The sequence below is a fragment of the Brassica napus genome, chromosome A1 (genome assembly GCF_020379485.1).
Source record: "Brassica napus cultivar Da-Ae chromosome A1, Da-Ae, whole genome shotgun sequence".
Classification (NCBI taxonomy): Eukaryota; Viridiplantae; Streptophyta; class Magnoliopsida; order Brassicales; family Brassicaceae; genus Brassica; species Brassica napus.
The window spans coordinates 30,770,774-30,793,466 of NC_063434.1; the positions used below are offsets into that span (position 1 = coordinate 30,770,774).

A 22,693-nucleotide genomic window follows, 5' to 3' on the forward strand; every position below is an offset into this window, starting at 1 on the left:
TTTCAAACTATTTTGTTGCAATATTGTACACTTTTCTACTGGGACAGGTAGATCTAGTCGACTCTGTGTTAGAAAACTTGATAAAGAGGCCCCTGATCATTGTAACGTTCCTGCTTTGGGCTTGTGTGCAGGTTCTATATCAACATTTGGTCCACTAGACGAATCAGTTGATTAGGCTAGGTAGTCAATTCTTAGTTATATCCTGACACAATCTTAGATTAATGTACCAAATGATTTGCAGATTGGTATACAAATGACTGCTTTAGTATTAAAAAAAAAGAAAAAGAAAAAGCGATTAGTAGTATCACTAACGTATACATTACACCTTCTTCCTTGAGTTACTTTCCTCGTGATGCCAATGGTTTTAAATTCTTTACCTTTCTTCTGACACAGTAACATATTTTTGACCACTAAAGGTCCATTGCTTCCTAGTTCCTACTTATCTTTTACCGCTTTACCAATGAAACCACCCCCACACTCAAAATTGTAATTATCATGTGATAATATATTATTCAAATATAAAAGCAAGAATCTAAAGTAACTATTTTCTTTTCATATTTTACACTCATTCCTTGCTATCATGTAATTACGTAAATGGAATTAAATATGCCGATTACAACAATAATCTCATTTTACCTTTGTTGTTAAGGCTACAACGAACTACTACTAATCGAGTAAATTAGAAAAAAGAAAGTTTAAAACGCCCACAAAAAAAAAAAAAGAAAAAGAAGCTAAAGATAATTCACGTTTTTTTTGTTTCGTTCTCTCTCGAAGTCGAAACAGAAGTTGGGGAAAAGTGGAGAGAAAATTAATAAGAAAACCTCTTTCGCTTCTAACTCTCTTCTTTCTTCGTCTTCAAATGTAAAGGCAATGCTCGATCTCAACAACCTAATCGAATAATGGAACTCACTGATTCTACGAAAAAGCAACTCGGAGAGACCAGGAGCGCCGCTCTCGACGAAGATAATCGCTCCTTTCTCGGCATCGATCTTAACGAAATCCCTACCGGCGCTACTCCCGGCGGCGCTGTTCAGGACGATGACGGAGAGTATGAGCCCGTTGAAGTTGTTAGGTCAATTCATGATAATCCGGACCCAGCGCCTGGAGCCCCTGCTGAGGTTCCTGAGCCGGATCGGGATGCCGCGTGCGGCGCCTGTGGAAGGCCGGAGTCGATGGAGCTCGTAGTAGTCTGCGACGCTTGCGAGCGAGGGTTTCATCTTAGCTGTGTTGACGACGGAGTGGAGGCTGCTCCTTCCGCCGATTGGATGTGCAGCGACTGTGTTGCCGGCGGCGGGAGGAGTAAACTGTGGCCGTTGGGGGTGAAGTCCAAGCTCATCCTGGATATGAACGCCTCGCCGCCGAGTGATGCCGAGGGATACGGAGGCGAGGATACGTCAGATTCGAGGTACGCAGCTGTGGTTCCATTTTCCGACTATTCGTTAGGGTTTATTTTTTGACGAACTGACAAGAAAAGCACTGATGGCTCATGTGCTTCGTTGTTTGTTTTTTATTCTCCAGAAAGCATATGCTGGCCATGGGGAACTCTTTTGAACATTCAATGACGCATTCAAGCTTTCTGGATCCTGGTAGAGCACATACTTTAGGTTTTGGCTTCCCATCAAACCTCGGCAACAGTACTTTGCCCATCAGATTCCCATCCTTGGATCCAAGCGAGCTCTTGTTGCAAAATCTCAGGCATTTCATATCTGAAAGGCACGGAGTTTTAGAAGATGGTTGGCATGTCGAATTTAAACAGCCTTTAAATGGCTATCATCTCTGTCCAGTGTATTGTTCTCCGAGTGGAAAAACATTTAGTTCAATACAAGATGTTGCTTGTTATCTCGGCTTGGCAACTAATGGTAACTACAGCTGTATGGATACTGATATCAGGAATGAGAGTTCTCTTCTTCAAGAAAGATTGAATATGCCCAAGAGAAGAAAGACATCAAGATGGCCAAACAATAGTTTCCCTGACCTAAAGGGTAGTTCAGTGAGTGCTCAGCTCAGTCGTTTTCCATACAATGGTCAGACGATGCCCCCTTTTGCCATTTCATCTGGTGAATCTCTTAGCTCTGGGAATAATGGATGCGGTTGTGAGGAAGCTAATGTAAGTGTAGACTTCGATTCTCAACTGGTTTCTCTTTGTTTTTTTTGTTTTTAAACCCTCATGTTTGTGTATTTTGACTTTCAGAAAGGACTTCCTATGCAATTTGAAGATTTCTTTGTCCTCTCGCTTGGACGAATTGACATAAGACAGTCTTACCACAATGTCAACATGATTTATCCAATAGGATATAAGTCCTGCTGGCATGATAAAATCACGGGGTCTTTATTTACTTGTGAAGTATCTGGTGGTAGTTCTGGGCCTGTTTTCAAGATTACACGGTCACCATGCTCTAAATCATTTGTTCCAGTTGGATCAACTGTCTTCTCCTGCCCAAAGATTGATGAAATGGTGGAACAGAACATTGACAAACGAGGTGATCGGAGAGACAGTATTCAAGAACATGATGACGACACTGTTGAAATCCTTCTTTCAGATCCATCGCCACCACTTGGAGATGATATATTGTCTTGTTTACAGGAGAAGAGTTTCTCCAGTACATTCTATTGCTTGCGCTCGGAAGTTGGTTCTTCTCAAGTAGACTTAAATAATACTCTATCCTATAATCAGCAGCATGAGGTTGAGATTGGCGATATTATTGTGGAAGAAGATTCATTGTCTGTTGCATGGCAAAAGGTGTCTCAAAAACTTGTTGATGCATGTTCCAATGTCCTGAAGCACAAGGGTACCATGAACTTCCGTTGCAAGCATGTTGACAGAGAAACGAGGGAAATCAACTGGGATACAAGAAATGAGAAAGATAATGTGATTTTATCTTTGTCAAGATTTTGCTGTTCTTTGGCTCCTCACAGTGCTACATGTGGTGGAAAGGATAATAGCGAGATTGCATCTCTAGTTGATGTTTTGTCAAGGTGGCTGGATCAAAGCAGGTTTGGGCTTGATGCAGATTTTGTACAGGAAATGATTGAACGTATGCCTGGTGCCGAATCATGTTCAAATTATAGGTCTCTGAAGACTAGAAGTTCTTCTGTTTCTGTAACTGTAGCAGAAGGAGCGCTTATTGCCAATCCAAAAGTTGGAGAAAATGTCAGGGAAGAAGTTTTTGGTGAGATATCTCGGAAAGCCAAAAGGCATAAACTAAATGGTGGTCATGGTTTCAGCAATCCACACCCTCCTCCCGGGAGGCCTATGTGTTTGAGGCTTCCTCCTGTGGTTGTTGGTGACTTCCTTCAGGTACATTCATGTGTTTTTTTATTATATAGTAATCTACAAAGTACCCCTCCATTCACTAAGTCCTGCCACATGTATAACACTCATTTTTATGTTTGCCTGATCAGGTATCTGAAGTGTTCTGGCGTTTCCGTGAAATTTTGGGTTTGGGAGAGGCTTTCTCCCCTGAGAAGCTTGAACAAGAGATTGTCAATCCAGTGTTCGATGGTTTGTTTCTTGATAAATCTGGGAAAGAAGTTAATAGAAGTGAGATGAACATTAGTGATGAGGATCGTACAGCTACTAAATTTTTATCTTTGTTGGATGAATCTCGCCAACCTTTTTCTTCGGAAAATACCTTTGCTTCTGTACTAAAAGAGACGAAAGCAGGGGATTCTACTGAGTTCAACATTTCAAATTCCTCTCGTGGGCCGTGCGTGGGTGCACTTCTAACAAAGACTCACATTTCGCTTCTGCAAGTGCTAATATGTGAGTTGCAATCCAAGGTAGCTGCATTTGTTGATCCAAACTTTGATTCTGGAGAATCAAGATCCAGACGGGGACGGAAAAAGGATGACAGTACACTTTCTGCTAAAAGAAATAAGCTGCATATGCTTCCTGTTAACGAGTTCACATGGCCTGAATTGGCCCGTAGGTACATTTTGTCTCTTTTATCAATGGATGGGAACCTCGAATCAGCGGAGATTGCTGCTCGTGAAAGTGGTAAGGTATTCCGTTGCTTACAAGGGGATGGTGGTTTGCTCTGTGGTTCACTTACAGGAGTGGATGGGATGGAAGCCGATTCAATGGTATGTTTTTGTTATTTTTCTATTTATTTTCTGGGTTACATATCTTACTTGTATTACTGGTTGACGGGATCACAAATTGAGTGTCTCTTTCGGAACCTATGTGCGGTTTTTCTTGGCCTTCAAATGTTCTATAGTCAGGTTGATCTTTCTCAAGCTTATTAGAAGATATGTTCCAATTGTAGGTGAGTCTAGAGTGTTAAGTTCTTTTGTCTTCTATATTTTGACATTCATATTCTGTTACTCTTGAATATCCCGAAGGTCCTGTTTAATTATACAGTCTGAAAAATCGATTTGCTTTGTGTTGTTATGAGTATTAACTTCCGGGCAAGTCTTTGATTGTTGAGTGTTAATATACGTACATTCCTAAACCACTCTCACAGAGACAGAATGATCTTTGGATTTACGTATACATATTAACTCTTTATCTTCAGTTACTTGCAGAGGCTATTAAAAAAATATTTGGTTCTTTGACAAGAGAAAATGATGTTCTCTCTGTGGAAGATGATGATTCTGATGGCCTTGATGCTACTGAGACAAACGCTTGCAATGGTGATATTCCAGAATGGGCACTGGTTCTGGAACCTGTGAGAAAGCTTCCAACAAATGTTGGGACTAGAATCAGAAAGTGTGTCTATGATGCTTTAGAGAGAAATCCACCAGAGTGGGCAAAGAAGATATTAGAGCATTCCATCAGTAAAGAAGTATATAAAGGCAATGCATCAGGACCGACAAAGGTTCAATCTCTAAAACCAATGCTCTTCCCTCCTGAAGTACATTAAATTTTGAATTGCGTAATTGGAAATTTCTTGTTTCTCGAATTCCCTTTTCTGTCACTTGTTCTTCCGGTGATTTAATCTCAAGTCTGATGACATATGATATTATTTCCCTTTACTGAATACAGAAAGCTGTCCTCTCATTGCTAGCCGATGTTCGAGGTGGTGATTTGGTGCAGAAGTCTGTCAAAGGAACCAAAAAGAGGACGTCTATTGGTGTTTCTGATGTCATTATGAAGAAATGTCGTGCTGTGTTGCGTGATGTTGCAGCTGTAGACGAGGATAAAGTGTTTTGTACTTTATTGGGGCGAAAGTTACTGAATTTAAATGATAATGATGATGACGGACTCTTGGGATCACCTGCAATGGTTTCGCGTCCCCTAGACTTTAGAACTATTGATTTGCGGTTGGCTGTCGGTGCGTATGACGGATCAACTGAAGCTTTTCTTGAGGATATTCTTGAGGTAGGATTCTCCCTCTTTGTCTGATTTTTCTGCAATTGATGGCATGATGCTTTTTGTGCGATATGAGAACTAGTTTCTAAAAGTGACACATCTCCATTTTGGGTATTGCATCTTTGTGCTGTTAGTTTTGCACTATTCATTTGGATGCATGAATGTAAAAGTGTTAACACCCATAAATTTAGCTGCTCAGCTGTTGGATAACGTTTTAGCTATGATTAGAAATCGAACCAATTGAGTCTGCCAGTACATGCTTGACTTATTTTTTAAATTTCATTGTGATGGTATACTCGTGGACTCCGTTTTGTTTATGCATGCAACTTTATCTTGTTTCATGGATGACATGCTAATTTTCACTTTCTGATTTGCAGCTGTGGAGTTGTATACGTGTTATGTATGCGGATCAGCCTGATTCTTTAGAACTGGTTGAAAAGTTGTCTAAAAAATTTAAGTCACTATACGAAGCCGAGGTTTGTGTCTTTTTCTCCCTTTTCTGCTATGCTCTGTACAACGTATGTTCACAGCTTGGTAGCCTCTTGAAGTCAAATGGTCGAGACAGTCTCATCAAACAAATTTTGTTAAGGCTTATCGTTTGTGAAAGTTATAGGTCTTTGAGATCAGAGTTAGATGCTTTCGAAGGGTTTTTCCTTTTGTGTGCTTGTAGAATTATCGTTGTGCTTGCCTTTCAGTTTCCAGGAGTTGTATGCATGTTATCCTAAGAAATAGTTGCAGTGTCGAGTGCAATTATTTACTCAAGTTTTAAGCCTTTATTTGTTTGCTGATATAGGTTCTACCACTTGCTCAGAAACTTATGGACTACAGAAAATTGGAATGTCTGAGTGCAGAGATGAGGAAGGAAATTAAGGACATTGTTGTTTCAGTAAATAAGCTTCCCAAGGCCCCGTGGGATGAGGGGGTATGTAAAATATGTGGCGTTGACAAAGATGATGACAGTGTTCTCTTGTGTGATACATGCGATGCGGAGTATCACACATATTGTTTGAATCCCCCTCTTATTAGAATTCCTGATGGAAATTGGTATTGTCCCTCATGTGTCATTGCCAAGCGCATGGCTCAAGATGCTTTGGAATCGAACAAACTAGTCAGACGGCGGAAACGTAGAAAGTATCAGGGGGAACTTACCCGAGCTTCTATGGAAACAGCTGCTCGTCTGGTAGATGTGATGGGCGAAAAAGACTACTGGGAGTTCAGTGCTGAGGAGGTAAGTTTTGAACCTCTTCTCTCATTTTTGGTCATTCATTTGAAATGTGTCACCTTTCCCTTCTCATTATGGAGATGAATATCATGATTATATTGTCATGTTGTGATCCTTAGCTTATGTGTAGCAACTATTATTATATTTGACACTTGCACATGTTGTGGATTTTTTGAAGGAATGAAGTCTTTAGATATTTATTTTTCTACCGTATAGTTTTCCGGTTAAATTGAGTCAAGTGACTAAAGATTAGTGCGCAAAAACTATTTTGTAGCTCTCTTTGTCTTAAAATTAGTACAAGCATATGGGCCTGCTGCTGTTAGTAATCTGGTCAATTTCTTTTGGTTTTAATGCAGAGAATCCTGGTGCTTAAGCTTCTATGCGATGAACTGCTTAGCTCATCCCTTGTTCATCAACATCTCGAGCAATGTGCCGAAGCCTTAATTGAAATGCAGCAGAATTTGCGCTCTCTTTCCTCAGAATGGAAAAACACAAAATTGCGGCAAGAATTTCTGACGGCTAAACTCGCAAAGGTTGAACCTAGTATTCTAAAGGAGATGGGCGAACCACAAAATTCAAGTAGCTTTGCAGACCACCATGGACGTCATCAACAACAGGAGAATGTTGGAGAGAAGGTTCCTCATGATGATGGCACGTCCTCTGCTGCGTTTCTTACCAATAATCAGGGGAAAGCTCCGATTGAGACCCATGCTCAAACTGGAGGGTCAAATGTCATTTCCAGTGAGAACAAAATTCACACCCCAGAAAAAGTTACATCCCCTGGAAGGAACGAGTTGCCAATAGAGGTAACGGATCATATGTCTTGTGAAATAGAAGATACCACAGAGACCTTGGACAAATCAGTTGGAAAGAACCGTGAAACACACTCTATAAAACCTAATGCGGCGGAATTGAAGACAGCACATGATGCATCTTCTCTGGCTTCCCAAGAGTTGCAGGCTTGTCGACAGGATTTGAATGCCACTAGTAATGAAATACAGAATCTGCAGCAATCAATCAGAAGCATAGAATCACAGATTCTAAGGCAATCTATACGAAGAGACTTTCTGGGAAGTGATGGTAGTGGTCGTCTATATTGGGGTTGCTACTTCGCAGAAGAACATCCTCGTATTTTGGTTGATGGAAGCATGTCGTTGCAGAAAGCTGTACAAGTTGATTTGACAGGTTCAAAAGTTCCCTCCCCATTTCTCCATGCCGTTGACCATGGAAGACTAATGGTCTCACCCTGGACATATTACGAAACTGAAGCGGAGATCAGTGAGCTTGTCCTATGGCTTCATGATGATGACCCAAAAGAAAGAGAGTTGAGAGAGTCTATTATGTGCTGGAAAAGGATACGATTTGGGGATCTTCAAAGGGAAATTAAACAAGCTGAGAATTCGTCCTCTCCAATAATGGCTGGGGATCTTGTGACCAAGGCTGCCATGGCAATGGAGAAGAGATATGGTCCATGCATCAAACTAGAGATCGAAACCTATAAAAAACGGGGGAAGAAGACAAAGTGTGCAGAGCGAGAGAAACTGTGTAGATGCGAATGCTTGGAATCCATTTTGCCATCTATGATTCACTGCCTCATATGCCACAAAACATTTGCAAGTGATGATGAATTTGAGGAGCACGCCGAGAGTAAGTGTGTTCCTTATTCATTAGCAACTGAAGAAGGCAAAGAAAAATCTGATTCTTCAAAAGCAAAAGAAAGCCTGAAATCCGATTATCTTAGTGTAAAGTCTAGCGCTGGCAAAGATAAAGCTGAAATATCCAATGTTTCTGAACTTGGTTCTGGGTTGATAAGATATCAAGAAGAAGAATCTATTTCCCCATACCATTTTGAGGAGATCTGCTCCAAGTTTGTGACAAAGGATTCTAACAGAGATTTGGTTAAAGAGATTGGTCTGATCGGTTCAAATGGAAGTCCAACATTTCTTCCGTTGCCATCTATTCATCTTAACGACTCAATGCTCATATCGGCCACTTGCAATAAGCTAGATGGTGGTGATTCAGGGGATCAGGTGATTTTTACTGGTTCTGAAGCCAATGGTGAAGGCTTGAATTCTGAATCATTGGACAGATCTGTGACAAATGATCTTGGCAATCCGCTGAATAAACTGAGCGGAATGGGATGTGACAAGTCAGAGGAAAAGAACAAAAAGTCTACAGGTAGTGGGTTAAAAGGCTGCTGTGTGGTTCCACAGGCTTCTTTGAAACGTGTTACTGGCAAAGCTTTGCCGGTTTTCAGATTCCTTAAAACCAACTTGCTTGATATGGATGTGGCACTACCTGAAGAAGCTTTAAGACCATCGAAATCACATCCAGACCGTAGACGAGCTTGGCGTGCTTTTGTTAAATCGGCACAAAGCATTTTCGAGGTTTAGTTCTTATATATATATAATATACCTTTTACTCCTCTCTATATAACACCCATATAATCTGGATTTTCTAATGTGACATTTTTTGATATTCAGTTGGTTCAGGCAGCAATTGTGGTAGAAGACATGATAAAGACAGAGTACTTGAAAAATGAATGGTGGTACTGGTCTTCTCTATCAGCGGCTGCTAAAATCTCGACGCTCTCTGCGCTATCCCTTCACATCTTCTCGCTCGATGCAGCGATTATGTACGATAAAACCATAACTCAATCAGATCCTATGGATGCGACAAAGGAGATAGGCTTACAAGAGCAGAAGTCACAACCTGTAACAGATCCACAAGAAAGAAGCAGCAGAGCTAACAGAAGGTCTGGTAAGAAAAGGAAAGAACCTGAGGGAGCATAACAGTTTACTTGAAACCACACAAGTAGAAAAGCTTTGAGCGTGCAAGAACATGAAAACGGAAATGGTGGCTTTTTTTTTAAATCAAAGTGGAGCCAATCAATGTGTGTTTGTGTAGATATAGGGAATGTTTCAGTCTGTTGGGGATGTTGAGATCCGGTTTGGTGGTTTAGATCGTTCTTGGAATTGAAGGGGGGGGGTTGAAAGTGGGTCTAACAGGTGGATGAGCGGAGAGAGTATGTGTACGTACACATACATATATGTAGAAGACAAACTAATGTGGAATTAACTAGTGGTAGTATTAAAGCCGCTTTTTTTTCAGACATGAGCTGATTTGATGTTTTAGAACGGAAACTTTTATTCTTTATATATCTCTCTCGCTCTATAAACAGTGAATGGAAGATTATGAGAGGCTTCAATCTCTCTTCTTCTGCGTATAGGTTCCGATGGGTAGAATAACCAGTGAACTTATCGAACCATAAAATATTTTTCACTTTTGACTTTATAAACATAGATTCGTACGTTTTCACAGTAACATTTATATATAAGTGATAAATACCGTGGAATTGGGGAATCACACCACCCGTCCACAAATTATGCAGCATTACGTCAACATGGAAACGACATTGCTGTATTTTAAGGAAAACACAAACATAAAATATAAAATACAGATTGTATTTTGCATTTAAGTCCAGCCCCAGAATCCTAATGATTCACCGTGACCGTGCGGCGGCGAAGTGGTGGGCACAAATACGTCAACGAAACAGCTCCGGTCATTAACACTGCCGTTGCGGTTGTTATGTCCCTCCGAGTGGTGGATGGGTGCGATGATAGGGAAGTAAGAGTTGCAGCTGTCTAGTAGTTGAGGTGCGTCGTCTTCGTCTAGTACCGTGCTCCCTGAACTCAACCGGTCTTCTGTTTTGATTGGCGGTTCGATCTGGTTCATGTTTACCGGATGAAGCTGCTGCTGGGGGTTTGCTTCGGGCACTTGACCCGGTGGCTTGTTAGTTGTGTCTTCTTTGGCTTGGAGCTTCTCTACCAGGGAAGTCACCTGTGGAAACAAAAAAAAGGGAGAGAAAGATGCTTTTAAACTTTTTAATCACACACAAGGGGTCAACACAAGCAACCTCCCATAAGAAGATAATATTAAATTTCTAAAATTTGTATAATTGATTTGATTCCCAATGTCTCTTTCTGATTGTGTTAAAAAAAAAGAAGGAAAAGCATATCCTTTTTCTCATTTGATGCTTTTGCTCCTTTGGACCAATAAGGCATAAAAATAGATGCAGTAATCATTTTTTATTAATCAGAGGTTAATACTCCATTTACGTTTGAAAAGGGAATGTAAAGACCTCGGATCTGAGGAGATGGTTGTCCTTGAGGATGGAGTCGTAGTTAGAGAGGAGTTGGTCGTAAGAAGACTTGAGGAGATTGAAGTCTCTTTCGAGCTGCTTGGTTTTCCAACGAGCACGGCGGTTTTGAAACCAGACAGCAACTTGCCTAGGCTGAAGACCAAGCTTGTTGGCAAGCTGAGTCTTGCGCTCTGGCTCCAGCTTGTTCTCCGTCTCGAAGCTTTTCTCCAGCAGATGCACCTGAGACGAAATCATTAATAATTATTTTCTAATAATTAAAGACTACTCGGTTCAAATAGTGTGTGGATTTACAGGTAATAAAAAAACATGAGGAAACCTGTTGGGAAGTGAGGCGACGCTTTTTTTCGGGTGTGTGATCGTCGTAATAGTCATCGTCGTAGAGATCCTCGTGGGAGCAAAAGAAGGGCCTTCGCTTTGATGATTCCTCCGTTGTCATCATCGATTTTGCTTCTTTGTAAACACACACAAAAAAAACGTATAAAATTCAGATAAAAGCAAAGTTCAAAAATTGCAACTCTAGAGTGAGAAAAAGAAAAGACCTTGGACGGCGGCGGGATTGAGGAAGAACATGTTGCCATGGGAGAGAGAAGGATCGAAGAAAAAGGAATTGGATTCCATATTCGGTTAACCAGAAAGAAAATAGCAGATGTAAATGAACAAGGAAACAGAGAGAGGGTTGGGCTCAAAGTAAAGAGAAAGACCCGATAGGATTAGAAGATGATGATGATGATCTTATGGCGGAAGAAGCTTGTACTCCATAGTAATCTCGTCGGAGATTCCAACGGACAGATGCAAAATCCCATCATCAACTGCAATACCCCCGGAGGGAGTACCAGAGTTTTCGAAATATGGTTTATCCGACCATTTAAATCTCAATTAAATTCAAAGAGAGAGTGAGAGAGTTTCCTTTACCCTTTGGCTTTGCTAAACTCATACGCTTCAAGAAGCGCGCTCTTTTATACCGCAATCAATCTCTGTTAAATGACCCTATTACCCCCTCTCTTCATCTAACCTATACTGTATATTTATAAATTCTGGTAGTTCGAATATGATTGGGTTTTACAGTCTGGAGTGGACTTTTTTGAGCTCAGTGGGGTCCACTTTCTTTGGCGAGTGGACTTGGAAACAGATCTTAGCCGTTGGCTCTGAATATACTATATGGAATATTAAAAAAAATGGAGACTTCTTTTTTTTAATCAGCTGTGGTGGTTCGGCAAGAGTGTTTTAAATAGGGTGCATGCTCGATGGTCGGGTGCGTGTCGGATCTGCCGGTTGATCTGAAAAAAATCTAACGATCATCATCATCCTGTGTTTTTACATTTTTCCACAGCTTTGTCATATTATTTTCCATTCATTATAAAATTTAGTAGTAATCGAAGTTCACGTCACTCCTATTTCTTTTCCCTAATCTTGATGAACCTTGCAGCAATCTTGCACGATATTCTGTCATTTTATATTACATTTAAGGTTAAGCAATAACCATTGGGATTAATTTTGCATACAGTGTCAAGTCCAGTTACGGCTCAAAATGAATTTAAAAGAAAATTAAAAAATCATAAAAGTATGCAAAAACCGATATTTTGTCGAGTATCGATTTCATGTCACCTTATGAAGAAGAAGAAAAACAGACTAGGTGCAATGGAACTGGTTATGGCCGTATTAGTTTAAGTTGAAAATATGATATCACTTTCTGTGTTTATTACTCAAATCCCTACGCATTTTTTTCGTCTTGTCTTCTGTATTCGATGATTTCTTACGTAATCAGAGAAGAAAAAAAAAAAAATCAGAGAAGAAAGAAGAAAGATGAAATATTCTCCCTCCGTTATTATTAATTTTTACTATTTCGTTTTCTTTCCATTTCGGGTTCTTGTTTTCATTGATGAACGTAGTTATATTCTATTAACATGATGAGTGGTAGTTTATAATTTGACACAAGTAATAAGTAAATATCCAAAAAATTATATACATGATATATATTCCTCGGTTCATTTTCATCAGTTTCTTCTCGACTCTTCAGCTACCCAAAATGCAAATACTCCATATATGCATGCTTAAGACTTTATCAACACATATTCATGCTAGCATAGTTGCATAAATAATTACATGAGTATGTACGCTACCCCATCCCTCAACTATAAACTCTAAGTCTAGATTAGTTAACCCTAGGAATATAATTGTATTTTATCCTTCATTAAAAGTGAGGGTAAAAGTGGTTAGTGTAAACATGAAAAATAATACTATGAATGTGGTATTTGTGGCAATTTCCATATTTTTTAGCACCAAAACAAGAATAAAAAAAAAGAGAGAAAGCATTAGTTTTAGAAATTAAAAATATAGAGTATATATTAAGGAACTAAAATCATACCATGATTTAATATATACTACGCTTATTTACTTTGTAAGCTCTAAGATGCTACATATATAAATCGTTCTGCAATACAGATTTTCCTTTTGTTATTTTTTTTTCCTTCACAATCAAGTTAAGAAGCCATGAAATGGTGCCATCTTTTTCATTGAATAATTTTTTTTAAGGCTTTGAATAATGACAAATCGTCTCGCATCACACTGTCATGAATAGTAATAAAAATTTCTACATATACTTATATATTTTTGTTATTATTACAATCGCACCGCACTTGTTCTGTAGTTGTTATGCACGTCACCATTTGGAGCCTAAATGTTTTTTTTTTCTATTTTTCCCAAAAAAGGAACTATCTTCTTTCCGCCGGCTTAGTTTCCAGGGATTATCCTTCATCCGCTGGCTTTGTTTCCGGGGGTGTTGGTTAAACTCGCCGGCTCTGTATCAATCTGTATGTTTTTTCACTTTGATGAATATAATCTTCCAGTGTTCAAAAAAAGGATTTTTTTCTTTATCTTTTTTTTTGAGCAAAAGACTTTTCTCTATTTCTCTTTCGTTTGCTTTACCAAAAAGTGGTTGGCATAAATAGTCAATGGAAAATTATGAGAACTAAAAAAAACAGAATGTTGGGAGAAAAACATCAATTTCGACATATTTCCATGGGTTATCTTTTATAAAAATGTTGCAAAATGCATGAAAACACATTATTTGTGTAGTTGGTGGTTCTTTCGTCTATGAATGACCTATATTTTTTTTCACTTGTGCATTGTAACTAACCTGTAAATGTTGGGAAAACAAACTGTAAATAAAATTGGATTTGCGAAAGTTATTGTTTTTTCAGAAAGAAGGGAAGCAAAAAAGTAACAAGAAAAGAAGCAGAACACCTGAGAGTAACAATGACTTTACGCCAATGAAAGTTATTTTTTTCGTCATTGTTTTTTTTTTTTTATCAAAAAAAAAACAATGACTTTGCGCCACAAGTATTGGTAGTGGATTAGTGTCGATCATCGCCATGTGTGTGGTTCTATGAAAAGACGATCAATCTATAAAGGTGTTAGCACCATTCATAGTTTAATAGTTTCCTCCATTATCTTTTCTTTTTTCTTATTCCAATTTATTAGACTTATAATAACTAAATAAATTCGAAGCTTTAAGTAAATTTTCATCGGAAATCGTTTCTCTGTCATGATATTCACACTAGCTACCTTTTTCAGGTCCAATATATCATTTTCAGAGAGAAAAGGATATAATTTTAAATTTATACAATAAGTACATTCAGTCTTTTCGTTTGAGAAGGTCCATTCATTATGGTATGATCTTTCAATTTTCACTGTATATAAATAGTGGTTGATATACAATTTTCCATCTCGAGCCATACACGTATACACAAGTCTTGTCTATTACAAAATTCTGAAATTTATCAAGAAATTTTGATTCCAGATATATAGAAAAAAGCATCTAGTATAAAACAAACTTCTTTTAGGAATGATAAATATATAGTGAAGTAATAATAAACCATGAACTTGTTTTCTATTTTCCGTGGGCAGCCTGGTGTGTTTATATTAGGAAACATATAGTACAACAGAGCATGCATCTTTAAGTTATACAGTATCAGCAATGCCGTATTAAAGACTGATTTCATTATAGCATGAGATAAAGTATCTACAAAATGAGTTCACTTACATACGAACGAGAGAAAACTAATTGCGTTTGGATTTGACCTAATTAAAGATGTCACTAATATTGGACTCAAGATGCAACCTACTCACCTAGTCTACTAGGCTTGATAGTAAGACAAAATAAGTTTTAGGCTCTGAATAAGAAAAGCGGATCAAGTATCGTGGATCTAGCATATCAAGCGGATCAAACAGATCGAGAGTGAATCAAGCGGATCGAGAATGGGTCAAGTGTATCAAACCATCCAAAACATATGTTCAAAGGTAAAACTGGATAAAAAACAGTTCAAAGTATTATAAATTTTAAATAATATATATATATATATAAAATTATTTTTTATTATTAAAATTATTTATTTTAATAAATAATAAATAATATAAATATAATTTTATTCAAAATATAAGAGAAAATTAATTTAAACACACACATTTATATATATATGTAAAATTATTTATTTTAATAAATAATAAATAATATAAATATAATTTTATTCAAAATATAAGAGAAAATTAATTTAAACACACACACATATATATATATATATAACTATTTCAAGCTTTAAATAAAACAAAGTTGTTATTTTACAAAATTAATATATAAAATGTTATACATATGAAACTTATATTCAAAATATAACATAAGAATAAATTTAATACATATATAATTGTTTAAGATTTAAAATTAATTAAACATTAATAATTTTTAAATATTTTAAAAAAATCCAAAATATAAAATAACATATTTTAAAAATAAGTATAATATCAAATAAGAATATATATATATATACATGTAACATATATAATTTAAAAATAAAAATCAATTTTTTTTTAAATGAACAAAATTTACATATTGTTAAAAATAAAATATGATATTAAATTAAACATACACATGGTAAACATGGTGTAAATACAAGACTCAAAATAGTTTTTAATGAAATAAGTTTTCAAGATAAAAAAACTATAATATTATGTTACAAAAATAAATTATCACAAAAATATGAAAAAAATAACTTCAAAACTAAAAGGTCGTTTACAAATAAAATAGTATGAAACACTCTTTTTGATATGTATATTAAAATTAAGTGATTCTTCCACTTTTTCTTAGAAAAAGACAAAAATATTTATACTATTTGTGGTTCTTCCACTTTTTTCAATTCATTTGCAAAGTTTCATGAATGGGGAAAAATAATGGATGTTGTGCTTTGTTGTAGGAACCATATTTTATTTCACTTCCCATTCATACTAGAGCTGGGCATAAAATCCATACCCGAAGTATTTACCAGAACCGACCCAAAAAATAAGGTACCCGATCCGATCGGATCCTGCCTAAATATCCGAATGGGACCATTTTTGAAAAACCCGAAAAACTAAAACCGAATCCGATCCATACCGAGAACCGAATGAGTATCCAAACATATAAATATATATATATATATATATATATATTATTTTAAATTATATTTATAATAGTATTAATACCTAAAATTAAAAATATAAATCATATATATTTAGGTATTTATAGATAAAAATAGATTTTTTGGATAAAAACACTCAAATAACATTATGTATATGGTTACTTTTAGACAAAAAATAACAAATTTAAACTATATAAATTGAGTATTTTTGGGATTTTAAGTTATTTTTGATAAGTTCAGATAATTTGGATATAAAATACCCGAATCAAATCGAGTAATTTGGTTACTTCGGATAAAATCCGAACCCATCCGGATCCGGGAGGATCCGACTCGAACCCGACCCGGTTTTTGTAATACCCGAATGAAACCATCAAAATCCAAAAAAATCGATACCCGAATTGATAGTATCCATATCTGAAGGGGTATCCGAACGCCCATGCCTAATCCATACTCTTAGAATCCTGAACTTGCAAACAAATCAAGAGTTACAGATATGACAGGCTGTCCCCCTTTATTAAATACTAGTATGGTTTAATACTTCAACTGATGGTGTTAATTGTCTTGATATACTCCACTTCACAAACTTAAATAAAAAGTTAAAGTTTCACTAACGTCGTTTTTCTATATCCTAATATGCAACTGCATGTATATATAATCTAGTAGTGAAAAAACAAAATAAATAAATAAATTTAGTAGTGAATAGTGAATACACAAAAAAAAAGTGTAAACAGAGAGAGGAGGGGGAGTAAACATGCACTAGGAGGGAAAGACCATGTAATAGATTTTAGTATATTGATAGTATTTAGAACTGGTTGGCAATAAAATTTGTCAGAAGTCTGTTTAACACGAGACGTTTTGAAGACGCCTTATCTACGATTCACTTCCTTCAGATTTTTGTTTTATTTTATTTTAAAATCTTGAAAAGAAAACAAAAATTACTTAATTGTATATTTTAGTTTTTATTTTATTTTTTCACCCTAAGGTTTCAATTTTTTATTTTACATAAAATGAAAAACCAGCTACATGCAATATTCATTTTTAATTATTAAATAAAACGCGAATGGTTATTTCATGATGAGCGACATGGAAACAACAAGATGATTGGTTGAATGGGATAAAGGCTTCAAAGAGTTCCTACAGCTTCCAATGTAGTATGGTAGCCACATCTTTAACCTATCAAACAACATAGAAGAAAAAAATATCAAACCGTAGATACAACCGATCTGATTCACATTATAATAAACTCAGTTTTTCATAATTATAAATCCCACCCCAAGATCTATATATCATCTGAGTTTCCTTTTTTTTTTTTTTTGTATGAAAGTTGAAAACCATGAAGAAAGAGGTCGGGAGGAAGAGAGAAAAACAAATCAGCACGATCAAATTAAGCACATTACAAATTACATATATATCGAATAAACATAGGATGATGATGGATGTTTATGATGATGACGATGGATTGGTTCATACAGAGCTAGTTTCGGAGAGGCCAAACTCAAGTCCCCAAAGCTCAAAAGCACCCTTAATAAAGTCATAGTAGCCTCCCTTCAAAGCAAGTGTTCCCTTTACAAGTCCTTCCCTCACAAATGGATATGTCAATAAATTTGCTAGTGAAACGTTCACTGCCTCCTGTATAAATTCATACTTTATATTATAGAATCTCATTTTAATATAAGATATGCATATGTGGACATCTATCTATATGTGTACCCTTTCACATCGGCTGCATTGGTCCTCAAAGGCTGAATCTCCAACTTCTGATTTGACCTTGGACTTGGCTGGTAAACAGATTTTGACCCAGTCCTCTATGAAATCACTGTAATTAACATAGTTCATTGAAAAATCTCATTTGATAACAAAAAAAACTGGTGTTAATTATAAATAAATTGAATATAAAGAGATTTTACGTAGAGTTGTTTCCATCTAAGGGAAAAGACATAAGTCCCTTGATCCCACCACAAGCACTGTGTCCTATCACCACAATGTTCTCCACCTACAATATTAATGAATTTTAATAAAAAAACAATTAGAGTTTTATTTTAAAACTAAGTACAAAATTGATGAAGCTCGGTATTTTCTGTTTTTCTTAAGGTGTTAACTGTATGTATATTTCTCTATTTTAAAATTTGTATACATCAGAAATGTATACAACATTTTCTCATGAAGGTGGGTACACCCCAGGGCGACCCGTTTTAATGACCCTTTATGGTTCGGCCCATTATAAAATGAATGGTTCACCTTAAGATGCAAAACAGCGTATTCAATGGCCGCTCCAACTCCACCGTATTTGACCTGCAAATTTTAGCAAAAAGGTACAAATATAAGGTCAACGTCATATCCCCTTAGGAAGGAAGTCAAGCACTTCTGTATCAATAGAAGGTTCTAGGTAGACTGAGACAGAAGCAAAAAAGTGCTAAACCTTGTCAAAAGGAGGAACCATGTTGGCGATGTTACGGACGACGAAGGCATCTCCTGGCTGGAAGTTGAGAACGTGCGATGGACACACACGTGAGTCCGAACAAGCAAACACCATATACTACACCGCAACATTCACACATACATATTACTTTTTCCATCTCTAGTTTATAAACTGTACACTTTTATTCATTTTTATATAAAAGTTAATTACCTTAGGGCTCTGACCCTTGGCGAGCTCACCATACAAAGCAGGATTGGTTCTGCAAGTTGAAATATTAATATAAACTAGTTAAAATCTAGCTTTAATCTGATGGGTGATATATAATTAAGAAAAATAAAAATACAAATAATTACTCGTATTTCTCCTTCTTGAAAGTGATGAAGCCTTGCTTAATGTTTTCCACGGGGTCGAAAGCTTTCTTGTCGGAGGGGGCACCTGTCTTAAGTTCAGCCGTGATCTGCTCCACCTTAGCGGCCGCTACCGTCTTTAGCTCTTCCTTCTCGCTGTCCATGTTTATACATATTATCCGATTAATTAAACAAGATTATACATTGTACCTAGTTTATATCCTTTTTATATCTACTAAAAATAATCAGATGTTGATACATATATATATATAGGAATCTTACATGAGAAGTTTCTTGAGAGCTTCAGTGGCCTCTTGGTATGATTCGCTACCCATCTCTTCGCTCTGAAAATTTGTTGACCAACTTAAGAAAATGTATATAATTAAAATGTCATAGCAGTAACTAATTAATACAGAGAGGAGCTGGTCGTGTGCGCTAAAGTTGAAACTATAACCAACCTATTCAAGAACTACATTATACGATAAAGTACGATTTTGTGGTAGTTAGTATAATTAATTTTAACGTTGGATGGGAAGAACGGTAATGTGGTTAGGAGCGAAATCGGTAGGTTTAATAAATAACTGTAGATGGCGACTTCATCACTACTATGCTCCACACGATCACATATGGTATATGCACAGAGACACGTCTCAGTTATATAAATCGTTTTGTTAAAGCTACTAGTAAATTATTTTCTGTTATCACGTGGATCCTACGTGGATCCCAACTTCCAATTTAAAAATGTCGGATTTTGAATAGAGTTGCCATAACGCCTTTTAAATTTTGAGGTCAATATTGTTTTACACATGAAACATGATTCAGTCCATATTTCGATTTAGAACGTACGTGTTATAAATTGTCGGGACAAAAAAATGTACTCCACTTAATAAATTACATTAGTCTTGGTTTGGATTTTTCTTTCGGTACGATAAAGTCCAAAAATAAAACACGGATTATAAGAATAGTGAGGATAATAAAAGGAAATGTTAAATTAAATAACTAAAAGAAACACATGAGAGTTTCCAGGATTTTTGGAAGTTTCGTATGTAACTAATGTATACCGTTACTTAAAGATATGGTTTTGAAGGATAACACTAAGTGTACTGAGTAGAATTTTCAAGTCTTTCATTTTAGTTATATGTGCTTCGACTACCTCTAACAAAGTAATATCATTTAGCTTCTAGAAATGACAGAAACGTAGGAAAATCATCTAACGAGATGGCACAAAAATTAATTAGTAAATTGTGAAATTATTGGGTTTTCATATCATAAGTTAAAGAAAATCCAACGGGAGGATAATTTTGTTTCCTATCTATCTATTTATCTATCAACCCTGTAGTACGAAAACAGCAATGTAGCTATATATGCAAGTAATAATGAATGTAGGTTAAGAAAAGAGATATGAATGTAAAATGTATACCCAGTAAGGGGTGATGATAGGAGCAGGAGCAGCAAGAACGGGTTCGTTACGGATAAGGGTTGGAACGGAACGGGAGGATGAGGATGAGGAGGAAGAAGAGGAGGAGGGAAGGCTGGCGACAGTTGGAGAAGAACGAAGAGAGACTTTCTTGAGAGAAGATTGAGAAGGGGAAAGAGAGGTGAGGAAGAAGCCGGAGAGAGGAGCGGTCGACATTTTCTGGTGAAGAGAAGTTAGTGAGAGTGAGATATACTTACGGTAGTAATAAGACTTTGTCTATGAATGTTGTAGCTACTACTGAAGTGAATTTTATTATATATATCTGAGGTGAAAGATTTGAGCGTTTAAAAGAACGGTGTCTCATGGGAATGGTGAGGTTGGGAACGGGGATAATGAAAGCGATGGGTGAGGTGAATAAGAAAGTTTCTTTTCTTTTTATGGATGAGGAATGTTGCATGCTCTTCTTCTTTCATTTTGTTTTTTTTCTTTGTTTAATTTTAGAAAATAAAAGGTCTCAATGGGTGTAAAGGATAACGTCCCTTATCACCAAAACAAGGATCAGCCTCTTTCACTTACCCTCTTCAGGCTCTCATCTTTAATAAACACCATCCACTTTAGATCCCAGGCCATTGTTTGTGGTCCATAATAACTGATACTTCTCTAAGCGCTCCAAAGGCCAGAGACATGCTCTTGTTACAGAAATTCAGAAGATGTCCATCATGAGGCTAAAAAGGGCTACATGACCACACAAAAAAATGATTTACATTGAGAGGCCTATGCATGGACTGTTATATTCTATGAAACAACAAACACAAGTGAAAACTCTTAGCATGAACATGTAACAAAGAGGAATCACAAGACTTAAAAGAGAGAAAAGCCATTAAAAGATATATTGTATATCTCTCTCTCTCTCAAATTTTCCATCATTCCATGGCTAAAAATCATATGTAAGCCAAATTAGGGAGTAAAGTACGCGCTTCTTCCGCTTTTGATTCACATGTTAAAAGAGGGGGAAAAAACTGAAGAAGAAAGACAAACGAGAAATGCTTTAAGGGTTGGTTTTGCGACTTTATATGTAAAAGTTGGGGGGGGGGGGGGGGGGGGGGGGGGGGGCGGCAATGGCAAAACTATGACGACATTTCCATGCAAACACACACAACATAATGTCAACATTCTCTTTGTCACAAAGTGTGTCTTTTTTTTTTGTCAACAAATTGTGTCGAAAGTGGCTTTTATTTGTTGATTATAGAAAAAAAATGAAATGAGCATTGAATTTCGCAAAACCATTATAAGGAAGTATACCTTGAGTACTATTGGATATAGAGAGAAGTGTTATTGAAGTAATATTCAGCTTAATTATGCCAATAGGAGCTCGCGAATTTATGACGTGGCGTCTTTGTAGTATATTTTATATATAAATATTTAACAAAAACTCAATATTTTCGAAGGGGTATAACACATGGATTTTGAGTAAATTTCAAAAAATATAACAATATTGTTTTAATGCATAGTTGCATCCTGCACTAACATATGATGATGTTCAAAGAGGTTTGGAGCCTTTGTTGTCTCCGGTTTTCAAAAAAGTAGTTATTTCATCGATTTAGGGAGTATTATGAAGTTTTACTAAATTAATTGATAAAAAATTATAACGATTCTCATATACCATGAAAAAGAGTGTAAAATACATTAATACATATGTAGAATGTGGTTAGAAATTTTAAAACAACACTAAAAATTATAGGCTTCAGTATATAAAGTATTTACCAAAAACTCAATATTTTCGAAGGGGTTGTTAACACATGGATTTTGAGAAAATTTCAAAAAATATGACAATATTGTTTTAATGCATAGTTGCATCCTGCACTAACATATGATGATGTTCAAAAAGGTTTGGAGCCTTTGTTGTCTCCGTTTTTCAAGAAAAAAGTTATTTTATAGTAGTTATTTCATCGATTTAGGGAGTATTATGAAGTTTTACTAAATTAATTGATAAAGAAATTATAACGATTCCCATATACCATGAAAAGGAGCTTAAAATACATAAATACAAATGTAGAATGTGGTTAGAAATTTTAAAACAACACTAAAGATTATATGCTTCAGTATATAAAGTATTTACAAAAAATTCAATATTTTCGAAGGGGTTAACACATGGATTTTAAGAAAATTTCAGAAAATATGACAATATTGTTTAATGCATAGTTGCATCCTGCACTAACCTATGATGATGTTCAAAGAGGTTTGGAACCTTTGTTGTCTTCGTTTTTCAAGAAAAATAGTTATTTTATAGTAGTTATTTCATCGATTTAGGGAGTATTATGAAGTTTTACTAAATTAATTGATAAAAAATTATAACGATTCCCAT

General features: G+C 36.2%; 3 protein-coding genes across 5 annotated transcripts; 1 reads left to right on the plus strand and 2 right to left on the minus strand.

Moving 5' to 3' along the window:
- The first annotated feature begins 738 nt into the window (after positions 1-738).
- LOC111212935 (methyl-CpG-binding domain-containing protein 9) lies at positions 739-9,647 on the plus strand. Its single transcript, XM_022714571.2, has 10 exons — positions 739-1,405; positions 1,519-2,107; positions 2,192-3,298; positions 3,403-4,083; positions 4,515-4,817; positions 4,985-5,320; positions 5,689-5,787; positions 6,105-6,539; positions 6,890-8,920; positions 9,017-9,647. Exons 1-10 carry the CDS (start codon positions 900-902, stop codon positions 9,323-9,325), a joined length of 6,396 nt encoding a protein of 2,131 aa, XP_022570292.2. The 5' UTR covers positions 739-899; the 3' UTR covers positions 9,326-9,647.
- A 143-nt stretch (positions 9,648-9,790) lies between these two features.
- Positions 9,791-11,627, minus strand: LOC111212937 (homeobox-leucine zipper protein HAT5). 2 transcript variants are annotated; one of them, XM_022714575.2, is made up of 4 exons: positions 11,235-11,627; positions 11,012-11,142; positions 10,675-10,914; positions 9,791-10,373 (listed from the first exon to the last, which is right to left on the minus strand). In XM_022714575.2, exons 1-4 carry the CDS (start codon positions 11,311-11,313, stop codon positions 10,008-10,010), a joined length of 816 nt encoding a protein of 271 aa, XP_022570296.1. In that variant the 5' UTR covers positions 11,314-11,627; the 3' UTR covers positions 9,791-10,007. The 2 variants fall into 2 exon arrangements, with proteins under 2 accessions (XP_022570296.1, XP_022570295.1); XM_022714574.2 differs by having other exon boundaries at positions 11,012-11,145; positions 11,235-11,626.
- Positions 11,628-17,165: 5,538 nt separating this feature from the next.
- Positions 17,166-21,360, minus strand: LOC106375309 (beta carbonic anhydrase 1, chloroplastic-like). Of its 2 annotated transcripts, none has more exons than XM_048776304.1 (10): positions 20,586-21,360; positions 19,194-19,255; positions 18,918-19,067; positions 18,775-18,823; positions 18,565-18,681; positions 18,384-18,437; positions 18,053-18,138; positions 17,856-17,961; positions 17,616-17,774; positions 17,166-17,318 (listed from the first exon to the last, which is right to left on the minus strand). In XM_048776304.1, exons 2-10 carry the CDS (start codon positions 19,244-19,246, stop codon positions 17,280-17,282), a joined length of 813 nt encoding a protein of 270 aa, XP_048632261.1. In that variant the 5' UTR covers positions 19,247-19,255; positions 20,586-21,360; the 3' UTR covers positions 17,166-17,279. The 2 variants fall into 2 exon arrangements, with proteins under 2 accessions (XP_048632261.1, XP_013670635.2); XM_013815181.3 differs by having other exon boundaries at positions 20,332-21,360.
- Positions 21,361-22,693: the final 1,333 nt, after the last annotated feature.